General features: G+C 60.6%; 1 protein-coding gene across 3 annotated transcripts; it reads left to right on the top strand.

Annotated features, from left to right (window-relative positions):
* Positions 1-5,131: 5,131 nt before the first annotated feature.
* GRM2 (glutamate metabotropic receptor 2) lies at positions 5,132-12,417 on the top strand. Of its 3 annotated transcripts, XM_061458426.1 has the most exons (6): positions 5,132-5,601; positions 7,850-8,687; positions 9,404-9,522; positions 9,601-10,467; positions 11,339-11,513; positions 11,928-12,417. In XM_061458426.1, exons 1-6 carry the CDS (start codon positions 5,143-5,145, stop codon positions 11,999-12,001), a joined length of 2,532 nt encoding a protein of 843 aa, XP_061314410.1. In that variant the 5' UTR covers positions 5,132-5,142; the 3' UTR covers positions 12,002-12,417. The 3 variants fall into 3 exon arrangements, with proteins under 3 accessions (XP_061314410.1, XP_061314409.1, XP_061314411.1); XM_061458425.1 differs by having other exon boundaries at positions 9,404-10,467; XM_061458427.1 differs by lacking the exon at positions 11,928-12,417 and having other exon boundaries at positions 9,404-10,467; positions 11,296-11,432.
* Positions 12,418-12,434: the final 17 nt, after the last annotated feature.

The raw sequence follows: 12,434 nt of genomic DNA, 5'->3' as shown, positions 1-12,434 counted from the left end.
GGAAAGCCAGTAAAGGCAGGTCCTGGGCTGCTGGTAGGCCTGGCACCACTGTGCTTCTCCTGCCTGTGCAATGCCTCCCTGGCATCCCATCCTTCTAGTCTTGCAGCCATGGATTGCAGAGGGCTGTCCAGGCTGGTCCCAATCCCTGTCCCACAGCTGGGGACAAAGGAGGGACCTTCACAGTGCCCTGCAGCAATGCCAGGTGCCAGAGCACTTCACCAGGCTGGCAGAGCTCAACCCCTGCTCCAGGAATCCCAGTGCCTCTGGCAACCCAGGGCTTTTTCCCTGGCAGTCAGATGTGGTGGCCCAAAACCAGGGCTTGGGATTGTGGTTCTAGGGACAGGGGAGGCCTGGCTGTCCCTCCGTGGTGAGGATATGTCCTCCCTGGCTTGGCAAGGTCATGATTAGTCCTCAGCCAGTGATTGACATGAAATCGTTCATAAATATTTTGTGCTCTGAGTGATAAAATATTAAACTCCTCCAGCCCACATGGAAAAATATTGCTCTTCACAGTGTTTATCTTTGTTGCCAGTTATTACAAAACTGCCAAGCCCCCTGAAATATTTATGTCTGGCTGAGGCTCCAGGGGGGTTGGAGCCAACCAGCAGATCCTAATGCCACTTGTCCCCTAACCCCACCACAGATGGGGGCCAGGGAGACTTTGCCATCATCCTCCCTCAGCAGCCAGAGGATGCAGCTGGTGATGGGGCTCATGCCAGGTCCCATGTGGCAGGGACAAGGGGCGGTGGCAGTGCAGCATCCTCCAGTGTAGCACGCCTCCAGTCCTGCCTGGCTCACTGTCCGAGGTCCTCCAACCCGGGCACCTTCCTCTCCCCAGTGCCCCACTCCATCTGTGGTGAGTCTTGAAAGAAGATAGGATGGTGGGGTCTGGGGTCCTGGTGCCATGGGACCTGGGGGACCTTGTCACAAATCAGGACTGCTGGGAGGTGCAGACTGGGTCTGACTTCCTGACGTGCCGTAACACTCAGCCTACAAGCACAGCAGCTGGCAGTGGGGAAACTGAGGCACAGGGTGGTGCCCCAGAGCACCCCTGGCCCCTGCCCATCCCTGTCATCCCCTGTCCCATTCTTGTCCCTGAGTCAGGAGCTCTCTGGGACAGCTGGGATGCCAGCACAGGGCAGACACATCATGGCAGGATCCTGGGCAGCCAAAGGGCTCCAGAGAAGGTTTGGACAAGTGGTGGAGACCTGGAACACTTAATCCAGCTTCTGCCCCTGTCTTCAGATTGTCCAAAGACTTCCGCCCAGCTTGGTCCTTGGGCCGATGGTGAGTACCTGCGGGCTGTGAGGAGTTCAGGTGGGCAGTGGGGTAATGCTGGAGCCTGGGGAGACTACAAGGGCTTTGGAGAACAGGGGGCCGGGGGTGGTGGTGTCTGTGTCGGGGGGTGAACAGCCCCAGGGCCGGAGGGGGGGGGTGTGTCTGTGTCGGGGGGGTGAACAGCCCCAGGGACACCAGGTCGTGGCTGTAGAGCAGGACGAAAGCTGGGACCCCCCTTGCTGGGCTGGGATGGGGCTGGCGAAGTAGGAGCTGAGCTGTGCCGTGCCGGGTCCTGCCTGCTCTGGTCGGGTCCTGCCTCTGCCCAGCCTGGATCTGGCCACTCGTTGCCTGCGTCTGGCTGAGTTCTGTCTGTGCCCTGGCTCCGTCTGGTCATCCTTTGCCTGAATCTGGCCGTGCTTTACCTGTACCCCCCCCCTTCTCTGGCCGCGTCCTACCTGTGCCCTGCCCGTGCCCTGCCCGCATCCGTCCATGTCCTCCCCGGCTTTGCCCAAGCCCCGCCAGCCTCCGGCATTGCCGGTGCCTTGCCCGGCGGTGCCGGGAGCGGGCGGGGGACAGGAGGAACGGCCCCGGGGTGCCGGTACCCGGCGGGCCGGGCCCGGGCAGGGGCGGGGGCCGGGGCCGGGCCGGGAGGAGGGCGGAGCGGCTCCGCTCAGCTGGGGCTGGCGGAGTGTCAGAGGCGGCGGCGGGAGGCGGCGGTAGCTGCAGCTCTGAGGCAGCCGCTGCACCGGTCACTGGCACCGGCTCCCGCTCCCGGCACCGACTCTCGGCGCAGCCCCTGGGGCCCAGGTAAGGGCTGCGGTCCCACCCTGGCGCTCCCACCCTGGCGCTCCCGTGGCCTCGGGAAGCGTCGTGCCCCGGCGGCGCCCCGGCATCCCCAAAGCCCCGGTGCCCTGGGCGACCTGCGAACCCCCGCAGCCGTGGGGACCGCGACCCGGCGTGTCTCGGCGGCCAGTGCGGGTGCCCAGGCTCGGCTTCCCTCCCGCAGCCCCGGGAGCCCAGCTTCGGGCGCTGGCACCGGCTGGGCCGGGGGTGCGGGCGGGGAACACCGAGGCCGGTCCCCATGGCTCTCCAATGCCCGGAGCAAGACGCCGGACCGCGGGGATCCGGGAGGAGAGCTCAGGCTGTCTCCATCCTCCCGCCCCGGTGCCCCAGCAGCGCCGCCCCCCCCGCGGGACCCCGCCGTCCCCGGGCAGGGTCTGCCCGCCGTCCCCGGGGAGGGAAGGGGGTTGACTTCCCTGCCCTGCCGCTGCCCCGCGGGTCCCTCCTCCGGCTGATCCAGCCCGGGGAGAGCAGCGGCTTACGGGGAGCAGCCGGACCCCCGGGAGGTTTTGGGATGGGATTTGGGGCTGATGGGCTGAAGCCATGACCGGTGAGGCGCTGCAGTGGGGCAGGTCCCCCTCAGCTCCTCTCGCTTTCACCTCCCTGACTCCCCGCGCTCCCACCAGAGCAGCCGAATGGCCACAGCGGTGGTGGGCAGTGGGACAAACGCCCCGGGGAAGGCTGTTTGACCCACGGGGCTCGCAGGCCGTGGGGCGGAAGGGAGGAGTAGGGGTTCTGGCAGAGCTTGGTGGTAGTGGGACTTCCGGGGACCCCCAGTGGAGGTGGTGATGGCAGCTTGTGAAGCTGGGCTCACCTAGCACCCTGCCAGCACTCTCACTGTGCCCCATGCCACCCCTAAGGGTGCTGGTGTCAGAGGATCAGGTCTCCTGGCAGCTGTAGGTGGGGGGCATGTAGGAGCATTGGCACCTTCTCACCCATCCTACTCACCAATGCTTTCTGGGGGGGGAGGCTGCCAGCAGTGGGCAGGAGCCTTCCTGCCACACTATGGCCTTCGGGCTGGACTTCGCTGTGCCCTGCCTGGTGTTTCACTTTTCCAGATGTCCTCCAGATGTTGCATCCTCCCCTGGCACCATGCCAGCCCAGATGAGCAGCTCTGGGGATGGCTGCAGCCCTTCACTTCAGGGCTCACTGCAGGGTGGGTGATGCTTTGCCCTTTTGGGAGCGCTTTACCTGAACGTGCCTTTTGTCTGGCGGGTGCTGCCAGCTGCCCCAGAAGAGCTGGACCCCAGGGAGCTGGGCTCCCGGTGCTGGTGGCACCCTGTGCTGGGCTCAGCCTGCCTGATGTGTTCCATCAATAACCCATATGCCTCCAGCCTCTTTTCTGCTTGAGGAAGCCCTGGGTCCCTCAAAAGCATTGACTGACAGAAATAAGAGACCCTTCCGTGGTCTCTTTCCCAAACTTCAATTTGGGGGTCAGGTAGAGATGCCCTGAGCTGGCTGGGGGCTCACTGCAGGCAGGCATCACCCAGGGCAGGTGCTTTGGGTCATGTAGCAGGAGGAGGTCTGTGTGCACCTCCCCACCCACCCTGCTATATGGTCCATGTCCAATGTCTGCCCACATCCCCAGGGCATCACCACCAGCTCCAGCTTGTGGAAGGCTTGCTGGAGGGCTCCTCCAGCCAGACGTTGCCTGTCCAGGAGCACCACAAGGCCATTGAGGGCTGTCCTGCTCCTGCTTGTGGACAGCAGCCTCGGTACCAGCTGTGGGGAGGTACAGGGGGGCGGCACCCTTCAGCATCACCCCATCTCCCACCCATGTGTTCCCATGAGCACCCTCCTCTGCCAGCCTGCAGGTGAGCCCCAGGACCTGCTGTGGCACTGGCACTTTTCCATGCTGGAGCAGCCTGAGCTTTCTGGGCTGTCAGGGGGGAATCCTTCTCCCATGGCTCCCAAAACACCAGCTCTGTGGGATTTCAGCAGGCAGCTTCAAATGGGAAACAAATCTCTCTTGTGGTTTGGGAAAAGACAACTGCTCTCCAAGGGGACTGCATCTCCTGCCAAAACAAGGCCTGCCTGCTGCAAAAGCCTTTGATTCCCCCGCGCCTCCGTGCTTTCTGCAGAGGGAGTCAGCAAACCTGGCTCTTACTTTTACTGAAATCTCTGAATTTAGTACACGGAGAAGGAAGGGGCGGTGGTGAGAGAACAGGCTCTAAGGCACCACGGCTGCTGGAGCCCACCCCGCGCATCACTGCGGGAGGACAAAGCCAGCAGCATGTCCCTGCTCTGGCCCTGGTGCCATGGCCGGCACAGAGGTCAATGCCAAGGCAGGTGGGCTCCAGGAGTATGGAATGGGGAGTAAAATAGAGCGGTGGCTGGGTGCTGGGGACACAGTGGGCTCATGGCCGGTTGCTTTTGGCTGGAGGCTGGGAGCTGTTGGCACCCCTCAGGCTGCTGCATGGGTCAGGGGCTCAGCTTGGAGCTGACCCTGCCCTTGGTGATATCCCTGCCACGGGTGACCACCCTGGCTACTTACCCATCTCGATGCTGTAGGGGCCAGCAAGCTGCCCCCTGGCAGGCTGCGCAGCCCGGTGCTGCCACAGGAATCAGCTCTGTGCACCCCCTGCCCATCCCAAGGAGTGCTGTAAGGACCAGTCCCTGCGCCTCTGCTTGCCCCCTGGGGTTTGTGCCACGTGAGGGTGTCCTGGGTTACTGCGGGAGCTGTCACGTCCGCTCAGCTCACCCTTCTGTGGGGGGATCCTTCCTAAGGAAAACCTGATACAGGATTCCAACCTGGATACAGGGTTGGGGGGCACGGACAAGCTCAAGCCCTTTCTTGCACATGCAGCCCTGGCATTGTCCCTGCGGATAGTCCCAGTCCCACCTTGCAGCCTAAAGACCCAGCGCTTTTTTCTTTACGTTTGCAGGTGCTGAGGGCCGTGCTGGGTGGCAGCACACCCTCCTGCTGCCACCACGCCACACCACCCCCACCACCCGATGCCTGGGGACAGCCTGCCCTTGCCTTGACAGGTGACAAGGGGTGGAGTGTCGGTTCCAACACACCCCATGGCAGTCCCCTTGGCCGCCTGGCTGTGGCTGATGCGCCTGGCCACCTGCCTGGCTGCCGGGCATGGCATGGCTGGCAAGAAGGAGATCAGCATGGATGGGGACCTGGTGATTGGCGGCCTCTTCCCAGTCCATGAGAAGGGAGTGGGGAGTGAAGACTGTGGCAAGATCAACGAGCACCGGGGCATCCAGCGCCTGGAGGCCATGCTCTTTGCCCTGGATGAGATCAACAAGGACAGGAGCATCCTGCCCGGGGTGAAGCTGGGTGCCCACATCCTCGACACATGCTCTAAGGACACCTATGCCCTTGAGCAGTCCCTCGACTTCGTCCGTGCCTCCCTCACCAAGGTGGATGGCTCTGAGCACATCTGCCCCGATGGCTCCTATGCTGTTCATGATGACATGCCCACCGCCATCACCGGCGTTATCGGTGGCTCCTACAGCGACGTTTCCATTCAGGTACCTGGGGCAAGAGGGGCTCAGATGGGGCTGGGGGGCTGGCAGGAATGACGGCGGGTGGGTTAGAACCCTGGTAGCAGTGCAGTGATGACGCTGCCAGTGGGGCACAGGAGTGCTCTCGCATCCCTCACAGTGATGTTGTGCCCCTTCCTGCAGTGGGGAAGGAATGGCAGCCTGGCACCTGAGAGGGACATTTCTCTGCTACTATGGGGGACCTGCAGCCCTGATGGTGGCCAGGATCCCCTCAGGAGCTGTGGGAAGCCCCCCATCCACTATAAGCCATGGGAGCTAAGCCGGTGATCTGTTCCATGTAGGGACAGGGCTTTATTCCCCTCCTGGAGTTATGTCAGCAGGTGCAGCTCCTCAGCCCAGGATAATCTCAATGCTCAAGTTCACACAGTCCTTGGTGCCACCATGCTGCTGGTTCCCTCACCGCCGCCACTGGGTTTGGATGGTGCGAGCCGCCTCCCAGCAGCGCTGGTACCAGACCCTGGCCTGCCGCATCCTGGCATAAGCCTGAAAGAGGACAATGGCCTTCTCCTGCCTCACCTACTCTGCCAGCACCAGCAGGCGCTGCTCCTCCCGCCGACGGGTGGTCACGCAGTGCCACCAGGCCTGGATGAGGCAGGAGCTGCGGGTGGCCACCTCCAGCGTCCGGCGGACCAGCTGCCCCCACCACTATGCCTGGATGGCCGTGGCTGCACCATGGATGTCCAAGCCCCTCCTGGCCAGCACAGTGTTGGGGGGAGAGTCTGCTGCGGTGTCCTGCCACCCAGCGGGTGGCTGTCCCTGGGGTCTGTTATGGTGCAGAAGCAGGGCTCGGCTCATCTCCAGTCCTGTGTGTCCTGTCCTGTGTGGAATGGGTGGACGTCCGAGTGCAGGGATATGCCCTGGCACGGCAATGACACTCCTGATGTCAGAATGGTGCCAGGGACACTGTGGTGGCGGTGGGAACACTGATCCTGGCAGGCAGAGCTGCCGAGCGGCAAGGGCACTGTTCCCTCTGCCCCCCAGCCCAGCCCCGCAAGGTGCAGGCAGCTGTGAGGGGCACTGCTTCTGAAAGGCTCAGCCTATGGCTATGGCTATATGGCCAGGGCAGAGGGTCACCACCCACATGTCCCCACAGGAACAGGCACCCTGCGTGGGGCACAGCTCAGTACCCAAGACCACAACTCTGCAGACCCAGGGGCTTTGGCAGGGAAAAAAGCATCCTCCGAGGATGCAGGCAGCCACCGGAGCCAGCCGAGTCCTTGAGGCTGCTGCTGAGCCATGTGTTTGCTAGGATTTAACGAGTCTCCAATGCATGTCACACCATGTCTGCTGGTCTCCAGGGTCCCCACATCCTCCCGGCCATAGGGCAAAGGAAGCTGGGGCCAGGTGATGGATGCAGGATGCTGGTCCAGTCCATGTGGGTGCATGTCCCTTCCCTTGATGGAGGACCTGGTGTGCACCCATGGCTGAGGGCACCATCCTGACTGCGGGTAGGCAGGTGGTGGCACGGGCAGCCTGTAGCCAGCCAGGGAGCGTGAGCAGTGCTGGGGTGGCACAGTGGGCTGGCAGATCCCATTGTGCAGCGAGGCCAGGCAGCAGCATTGCTGCGCTCGGGGGCCTTCCTGCCATTAGGGGACTTCTGTCATGGAGAGCACTTGTCCATGTTAATTCAGCCACATCTGTCGCCTTGGGAGCAGTGAGATGTGGGCAGGCTCACTGGCCCGGCCAGCATGCCCAAGCCCCTTCCTTGCTGCTCTAAGAGCCTGGGTTTTTAACAGCCTCGTTAGCGGGGCTCTTTTCCCCTTTGAAGCTAGCAAGGACTTCTGCTAAGCAGATGGAAAGTGCCAGTCCTGCTTGGGCTCCCAAGGCAGGATGTGCAGGCACCGGTCCCCAGGCCCAGCTCTTCAGTGCCCCTGGCTCCCAGGCCCCAGAGCCCATGAGCATCTCCCACAGGTTGCCTGTGGGAGAGTTTATCCCCTTCACAGCCCTGCATCTCAGAGGAGGGTACATGAAATAGTAAAACAAATAAAAGAAATAAGTACGTGTGAGGGCTCAGGCAACCCTGTGAATGTGTGTTCGTCCATCTGTCTGCCAACCAGCATCTTCCAGGTGTGGGGAGGCTGCTCATCAGCCCCATGGTGGTGCTTGGAAGCACCGTGCACATTTGGCACATTTGGTGTTGGGCAGGGGCCCCTCTGGTGAGAATGTCCCTTGCTGGCCCATGTTTTGAGGCACTCACCTCTCCTCCTCCATGCAGGTGGCCAACCTGCTGCGGCTGTTTCAGATCCCGCAGATCAGCTATGCCTCCACCAGCGCCAAGCTCAGTGACAAGTCCCGCTATGACTACTTCGCCCGCACTGTTCCACCAGACTTCTACCAAGCCAAAGCCATGGCAGAGATCCTCCGCTTTTTCAACTGGACCTATGTCTCCACTGTGGCCTCAGAGGGTGACTACGGGGAGACAGGGATCGAGGCCTTTGAGCAAGAAGCCCGCATGCGCAACATCTGCATTGCCACCTCGGAGAAGGTGGGGCGCTCCATGAACAAGAAGACCTACGACAGCGTGGTCCGAGCTCTGCAGCAGAAGCCCAATGCCAGGGTGGTTGTGCTGTTCTCCCGAAGTGAAGATGCCCGGGAGCTGCTGGCAGCTGCCCAGAGAGCCAACGTGTCCTTCATGTGGGTGGCCAGTGATGGATGGGGGGCCCTGGAGAGCGTGGTGGCTGGGAGCGAAGCGGTGGCAGAGGGAGCCATCACCATCGAACTGGCAGCCTACCCCATTAAGGAGTTTGCTGCCTATTTCCGTAACCTTAACCCCTACAATAACAGCCGAAATCCCTGGTTTCGGGAGTTTTGGGAGCAGAAGTTCAAGTGCAGCTTCCACACACAGGACTGTAGCTGGTACTCCCTCAAGACAGGCAAGTTTGAGCCAGAGTCCAAGATCACATTTGTGGTCAATGCAGTCTACGCCATGGCTCACTCTCTCCACAACATGCACCAGGCACTGTGCCCCAACACCACCAAGCTCTGCGATGCCATGAAGCCTGTCAATGGCAAGAGGTTCTACAAGGACTTTATGCTCAATGTTAATTTTGATGGTGAGTCTAGAGGTGGAGATGGGGTTGGCTGCCTAACTGGAAAGGGGCAGGTTGTGGGGCAAGGAAGAGACCTAAATTTGACCCAAGACCTTCCAAGTCCTCCAGCCTTCCCCCACCTGGGGACCTCTGTGCCATGGGCTGTGATTGTCCCAGGATGACAACAGTCCGCTATCTATGCTGGGAGGCAACCCAGGCCTTCTGTCCCTGTTGTAGAGAAGCTGGTGACCAAATCCATCATGTTTTAGCTAGGTGGAATCAGTCCCACAAGAGACCCTCTGAGAACATGGGTCCTCAGAGACTTCACTTGCAAGCATTGTGATTATTCACATTTCAGGGGTTAAACTGGAGGGATACCCTTGATCAGGAACCCACACAGTTTGGGATGAATTAGAAGAGTGTCCTCTGTGACTTGGGTTGAGCCCAGCTACTCTAGTGTCACTGACAGGCGCAGAGACTGTAAATCCCCACATTGCCCCTGCAGATCTGGCTGAGGCTGCTGAGCTGTTAGACACATGAGGAGGCAGTTCTCCACCTTTGCTTTCCTGCTCCTAACATGTGCATGGGCAGCAAGTATGAGAGTGAAGGCAGGGAACAGGTTTGACGTTTGCCTGTGGCCATGGTGGCATGTGACCCTTGGAAGGAGCCCTTCCTCCAGGCCAGGAGCAAGCCCTCTCCTGCCCCATGACAGTGACCATCTCCCCTTCTCCTCCCTCTAGCTCCTTTCAGGCCAGCAGACACCAAGAGCGTTGTTCGATTTGATCGCTACGGTGATGGGATTGGGCGCTACAACATCTTCAACTATCACCACGTGGATGGGCGGTATCGGTACCAGAAGGTGGGCTACTGGGCTGAGGGGCTTATCCTCAACACCAGCCTCATCCCATGGGCTGAGACCTCCATCCCTGTCTCCCAGTGCAGCGACCCCTGCAAGAAGAATGAGATAAAGAGCATGCAGCCCGGAGACATATGCTGCTGGATCTGCATCCCCTGCCAGCCCTATGAGTACTTGCTGGATGAGTTCACCTGCATGGACTGTGGTCTTGGTTATTGGCCCAATGAGACCCTGAATGGCTGCTATGAGTTGCCCCAAGAGTACATCCGCTGGAAAGATGCCTGGGCCATTGGTCCTGTCACTATCTCTTGCCTGGGTTTTATCTCCACACTCTTTGTTTTTGGAGTCTTCATGAAGAACAATGACACCCCCATTGTGAAGGCCTCTGGCCGGGAGCTCTGCTACATTCTCTTGACCGGGGTCCTCATGTGCTATAGCATGACCTTCATCTTCATTGCAAAGCCCTCCACTGAGGTGTGCACGCTCCGGCGCCTGGGACTGGGCACGTCCTTCGCTGTCTGCTATTCGGCCCTCTTGACCAAGACAAATCGCATTGCCAGGATCTTCAGTGGGGTGAAGGAGGGGGTCCAGCGTCCCCGGTTCATAAGCCCCACATCACAGGTAGTCATCTGCATGGCCCTCATCTCTTGCCAGCTGATCATCGTCATCATCTGGCTGCTGGTGGAAACCCCTGGCACTGGCAAGGAGACGGAGCCTGACAAGAGGTACATCGTCACCCTCAAGTGCAACAACCGTGACTCCAACATGCTCATTTCGCTCACCTACAATGTCCTCTTGATTGTCCTCTGCACGGTCTATGCCTTCAAGACACGGAAATGCCCTGAAAACTTCAATGAGGCCAAATTTATCGGATTCACCATGTACACGACCTGCATCATCTGGCTGGCCTTCCTGCCCATCTTCTACGTGACCTCCAGCGACTATCGTGTAAGAGCCTGAGTTTTAGGGGGTTTTAATAAGGCTTGATCTGAGTGGTCATGGCCACTTGGGCCCCCATGGGGTTTGTGACTAGAGATTGCATAGGCCTGGAGAAGGGTCTTAAACTACAGGCTTGGTGATGGTCACCTCTGCACTGGGGAGTTTGGGACCAGGTGAAGTATGGCTGAAGGGGCAATGACTCCTGAGGAGAAGGCACCAACCGCTCCTTGACAGACTGTTTGCTAGGGTGAGGATGGAAAATGGACCTGAGACCTCCAGAGACCCCTGACCTGACCACAGAGGAGTGATTTCCATCCTTCAGCCTTGCAACACGAAGGCATGAGAATGCCCCTGGCCCATACAGATACTCCCCCAAGCAGGGCATGAAAGCCAGCCTCAGGGCCAGCATGGTGCCTGTGGAGCTAAGCAGTGCCAGGGGCAGGGGAGCACAGGGCACACCCTGCAGCACCTCAACCCGCCTGGCAAGGCAGGACATTCTTGCCAGGCCCGGAGGACTCGATGGGAGGCAGCTGCAGTTGGGGGCTTCCAGAGAGGACCTGCACTCCTCAGTGGGAGCGGGCACTGGGGTGGGGGTGCTGGGCTCTGACCCTGGCCACTGCCCCAGAGCAGCCTGTTGGCAGGGCAGAGGGTGCTGCTCAGGGTTGCAGGGGCAGCATGTCCCCATCAGGGCAGTGCCCATCCTCTGCTGTGGGTCCACTCTGATGGAGGGACGTGGTAGGGGGTGGGATTGTCCCTGTGGGGTGCAGGCAGCAGCCCCTACCTGGTGGGGCTGGCTGGTGCTGCAGTGAAGGCTTCATCCTGCCCCTCTCCGGGCAGAGGGCTGGTGGCAGGAGCACCTGATGCCCACCCCTGTCTCCAGGTCCAGACTACCACGATGTGCATCTCAGTGAGCCTCAGCGGCACTGTGGTCCTCGGCTGCCTCTTCACCCCCAAGCTTCACATCATACTCTTCCAGCCGCAGAAGAATGTGGCCAGCCACCGTGTGGGCACTGCTCGGTTCAGCGTGGCAGCCGCCAGCTCCAGCCAGTCCCACGGTGAGCATGGTGGGGTTGGGGAAGGGCTGGGTGGCAGCACCCCCATCCTGGAGGGGGCAGGAGCACCCCAGCATGAGCCCCTGAATGAAAGTGGGGTGCAGGGTAGGGTGTGGCTGAAAACGGGAGTGTGAAAGATGCTGTGTTCCCTATAGGGACCACAGTCTGTGTTCCGTCCCAATCTCTCACCTCTCATGCCTGCAAGCCCCAAGACTGCAGCATGTCCTGCCAGGGGGGATACTGTGCCCAGGGCCCTGTCGTTGCCCTGAGGGGACATGGTCACCCCAAATACTCTCCATCCCAGCCCTGAGGGATGCAGCTCCCCAAGCACTCATCTCCCACCGGAGTGGGATGCCCTGAGGGTGGGTTGCTGGTGCCAGACCCCAACCTGCCCCTAACTGATTCCTTCATTCCCAGGCTCTGCCTCGCAGTATGTGCCCACAGTGTGCAACGGCCGAGAGGTGGTGGACTCCACAACGTCATCCTTGTGAAGGACAGGGGGACCAGGCCATAGTGCGGCCACCCTGCACCCGGCCCCCTCCTCAAGGACAGCAGTGCCTGCATCACAGTACAGACTGCTCAGGTGCCAGAGGCAGGCAGGAGGCTCAGCCCCTGCCCCAGCACAAGCTACGCATTCCACACGTTGGGTCATGGTACGTGTCACCCTTCCCTTGCACTTGAACTACGTTACGCGTCCCCTGCACTAAGCCGTGGTGAACATCCCCAGTCCCCTGCACTGAGCCATGGAGAACAAACCAAATCCTTGAACTGAGCCATGATGTATGTGCCCCTGCCACTTGCACTGAGACACGGTGCACATCCCTCCAAGTTACCTGCACTGAGCCATTGTGCACTCCTACATCCCCTGCACTGAGCCATGGTGAGTGTCCCCCACATCCCCCAAACTGTGGTGCCAGCTCTGCT

The sequence above is a fragment of the Pezoporus flaviventris genome, unplaced genomic scaffold, assembly GCF_033815535.1.
Source record: "Pezoporus flaviventris isolate CSIRO_AGI_PZ_B2104156 unplaced genomic scaffold, CSIRO_AGI_Pfla_v1 ptg000026l, whole genome shotgun sequence".
Lineage (NCBI taxonomy): Eukaryota > Metazoa > Chordata > Aves > Psittaciformes > Psittacidae > Pezoporus > Pezoporus flaviventris.
Note: the sequence above shows the minus strand (reverse complement) of the source record. Positions and strands in the feature narration are given on the sequence as shown.

Excerpts from the sequence above, each read along its gene's own strand:
- GRM2 (XM_061458425.1), top strand. The coding sequence starts at position 5,143 with ATGGCAGTCCCCTTGGCCGCCTGGCTGTGGCTGATGCGCCTGGCCACC. Across the intron at positions 5,602-7,849 it reads ACAGCGACGTTTCCATTCAG|GTGGCCAACCTGCTGCGGCT; the intron begins GTACCTGGGGCA and ends TCCTCCATGCAG. Across the intron at positions 11,514-11,927 it reads CAGCTCCAGCCAGTCCCACG|GCTCTGCCTCGCAGTATGTG; the intron begins GTGAGCATGGTG and ends CTTCATTCCCAG.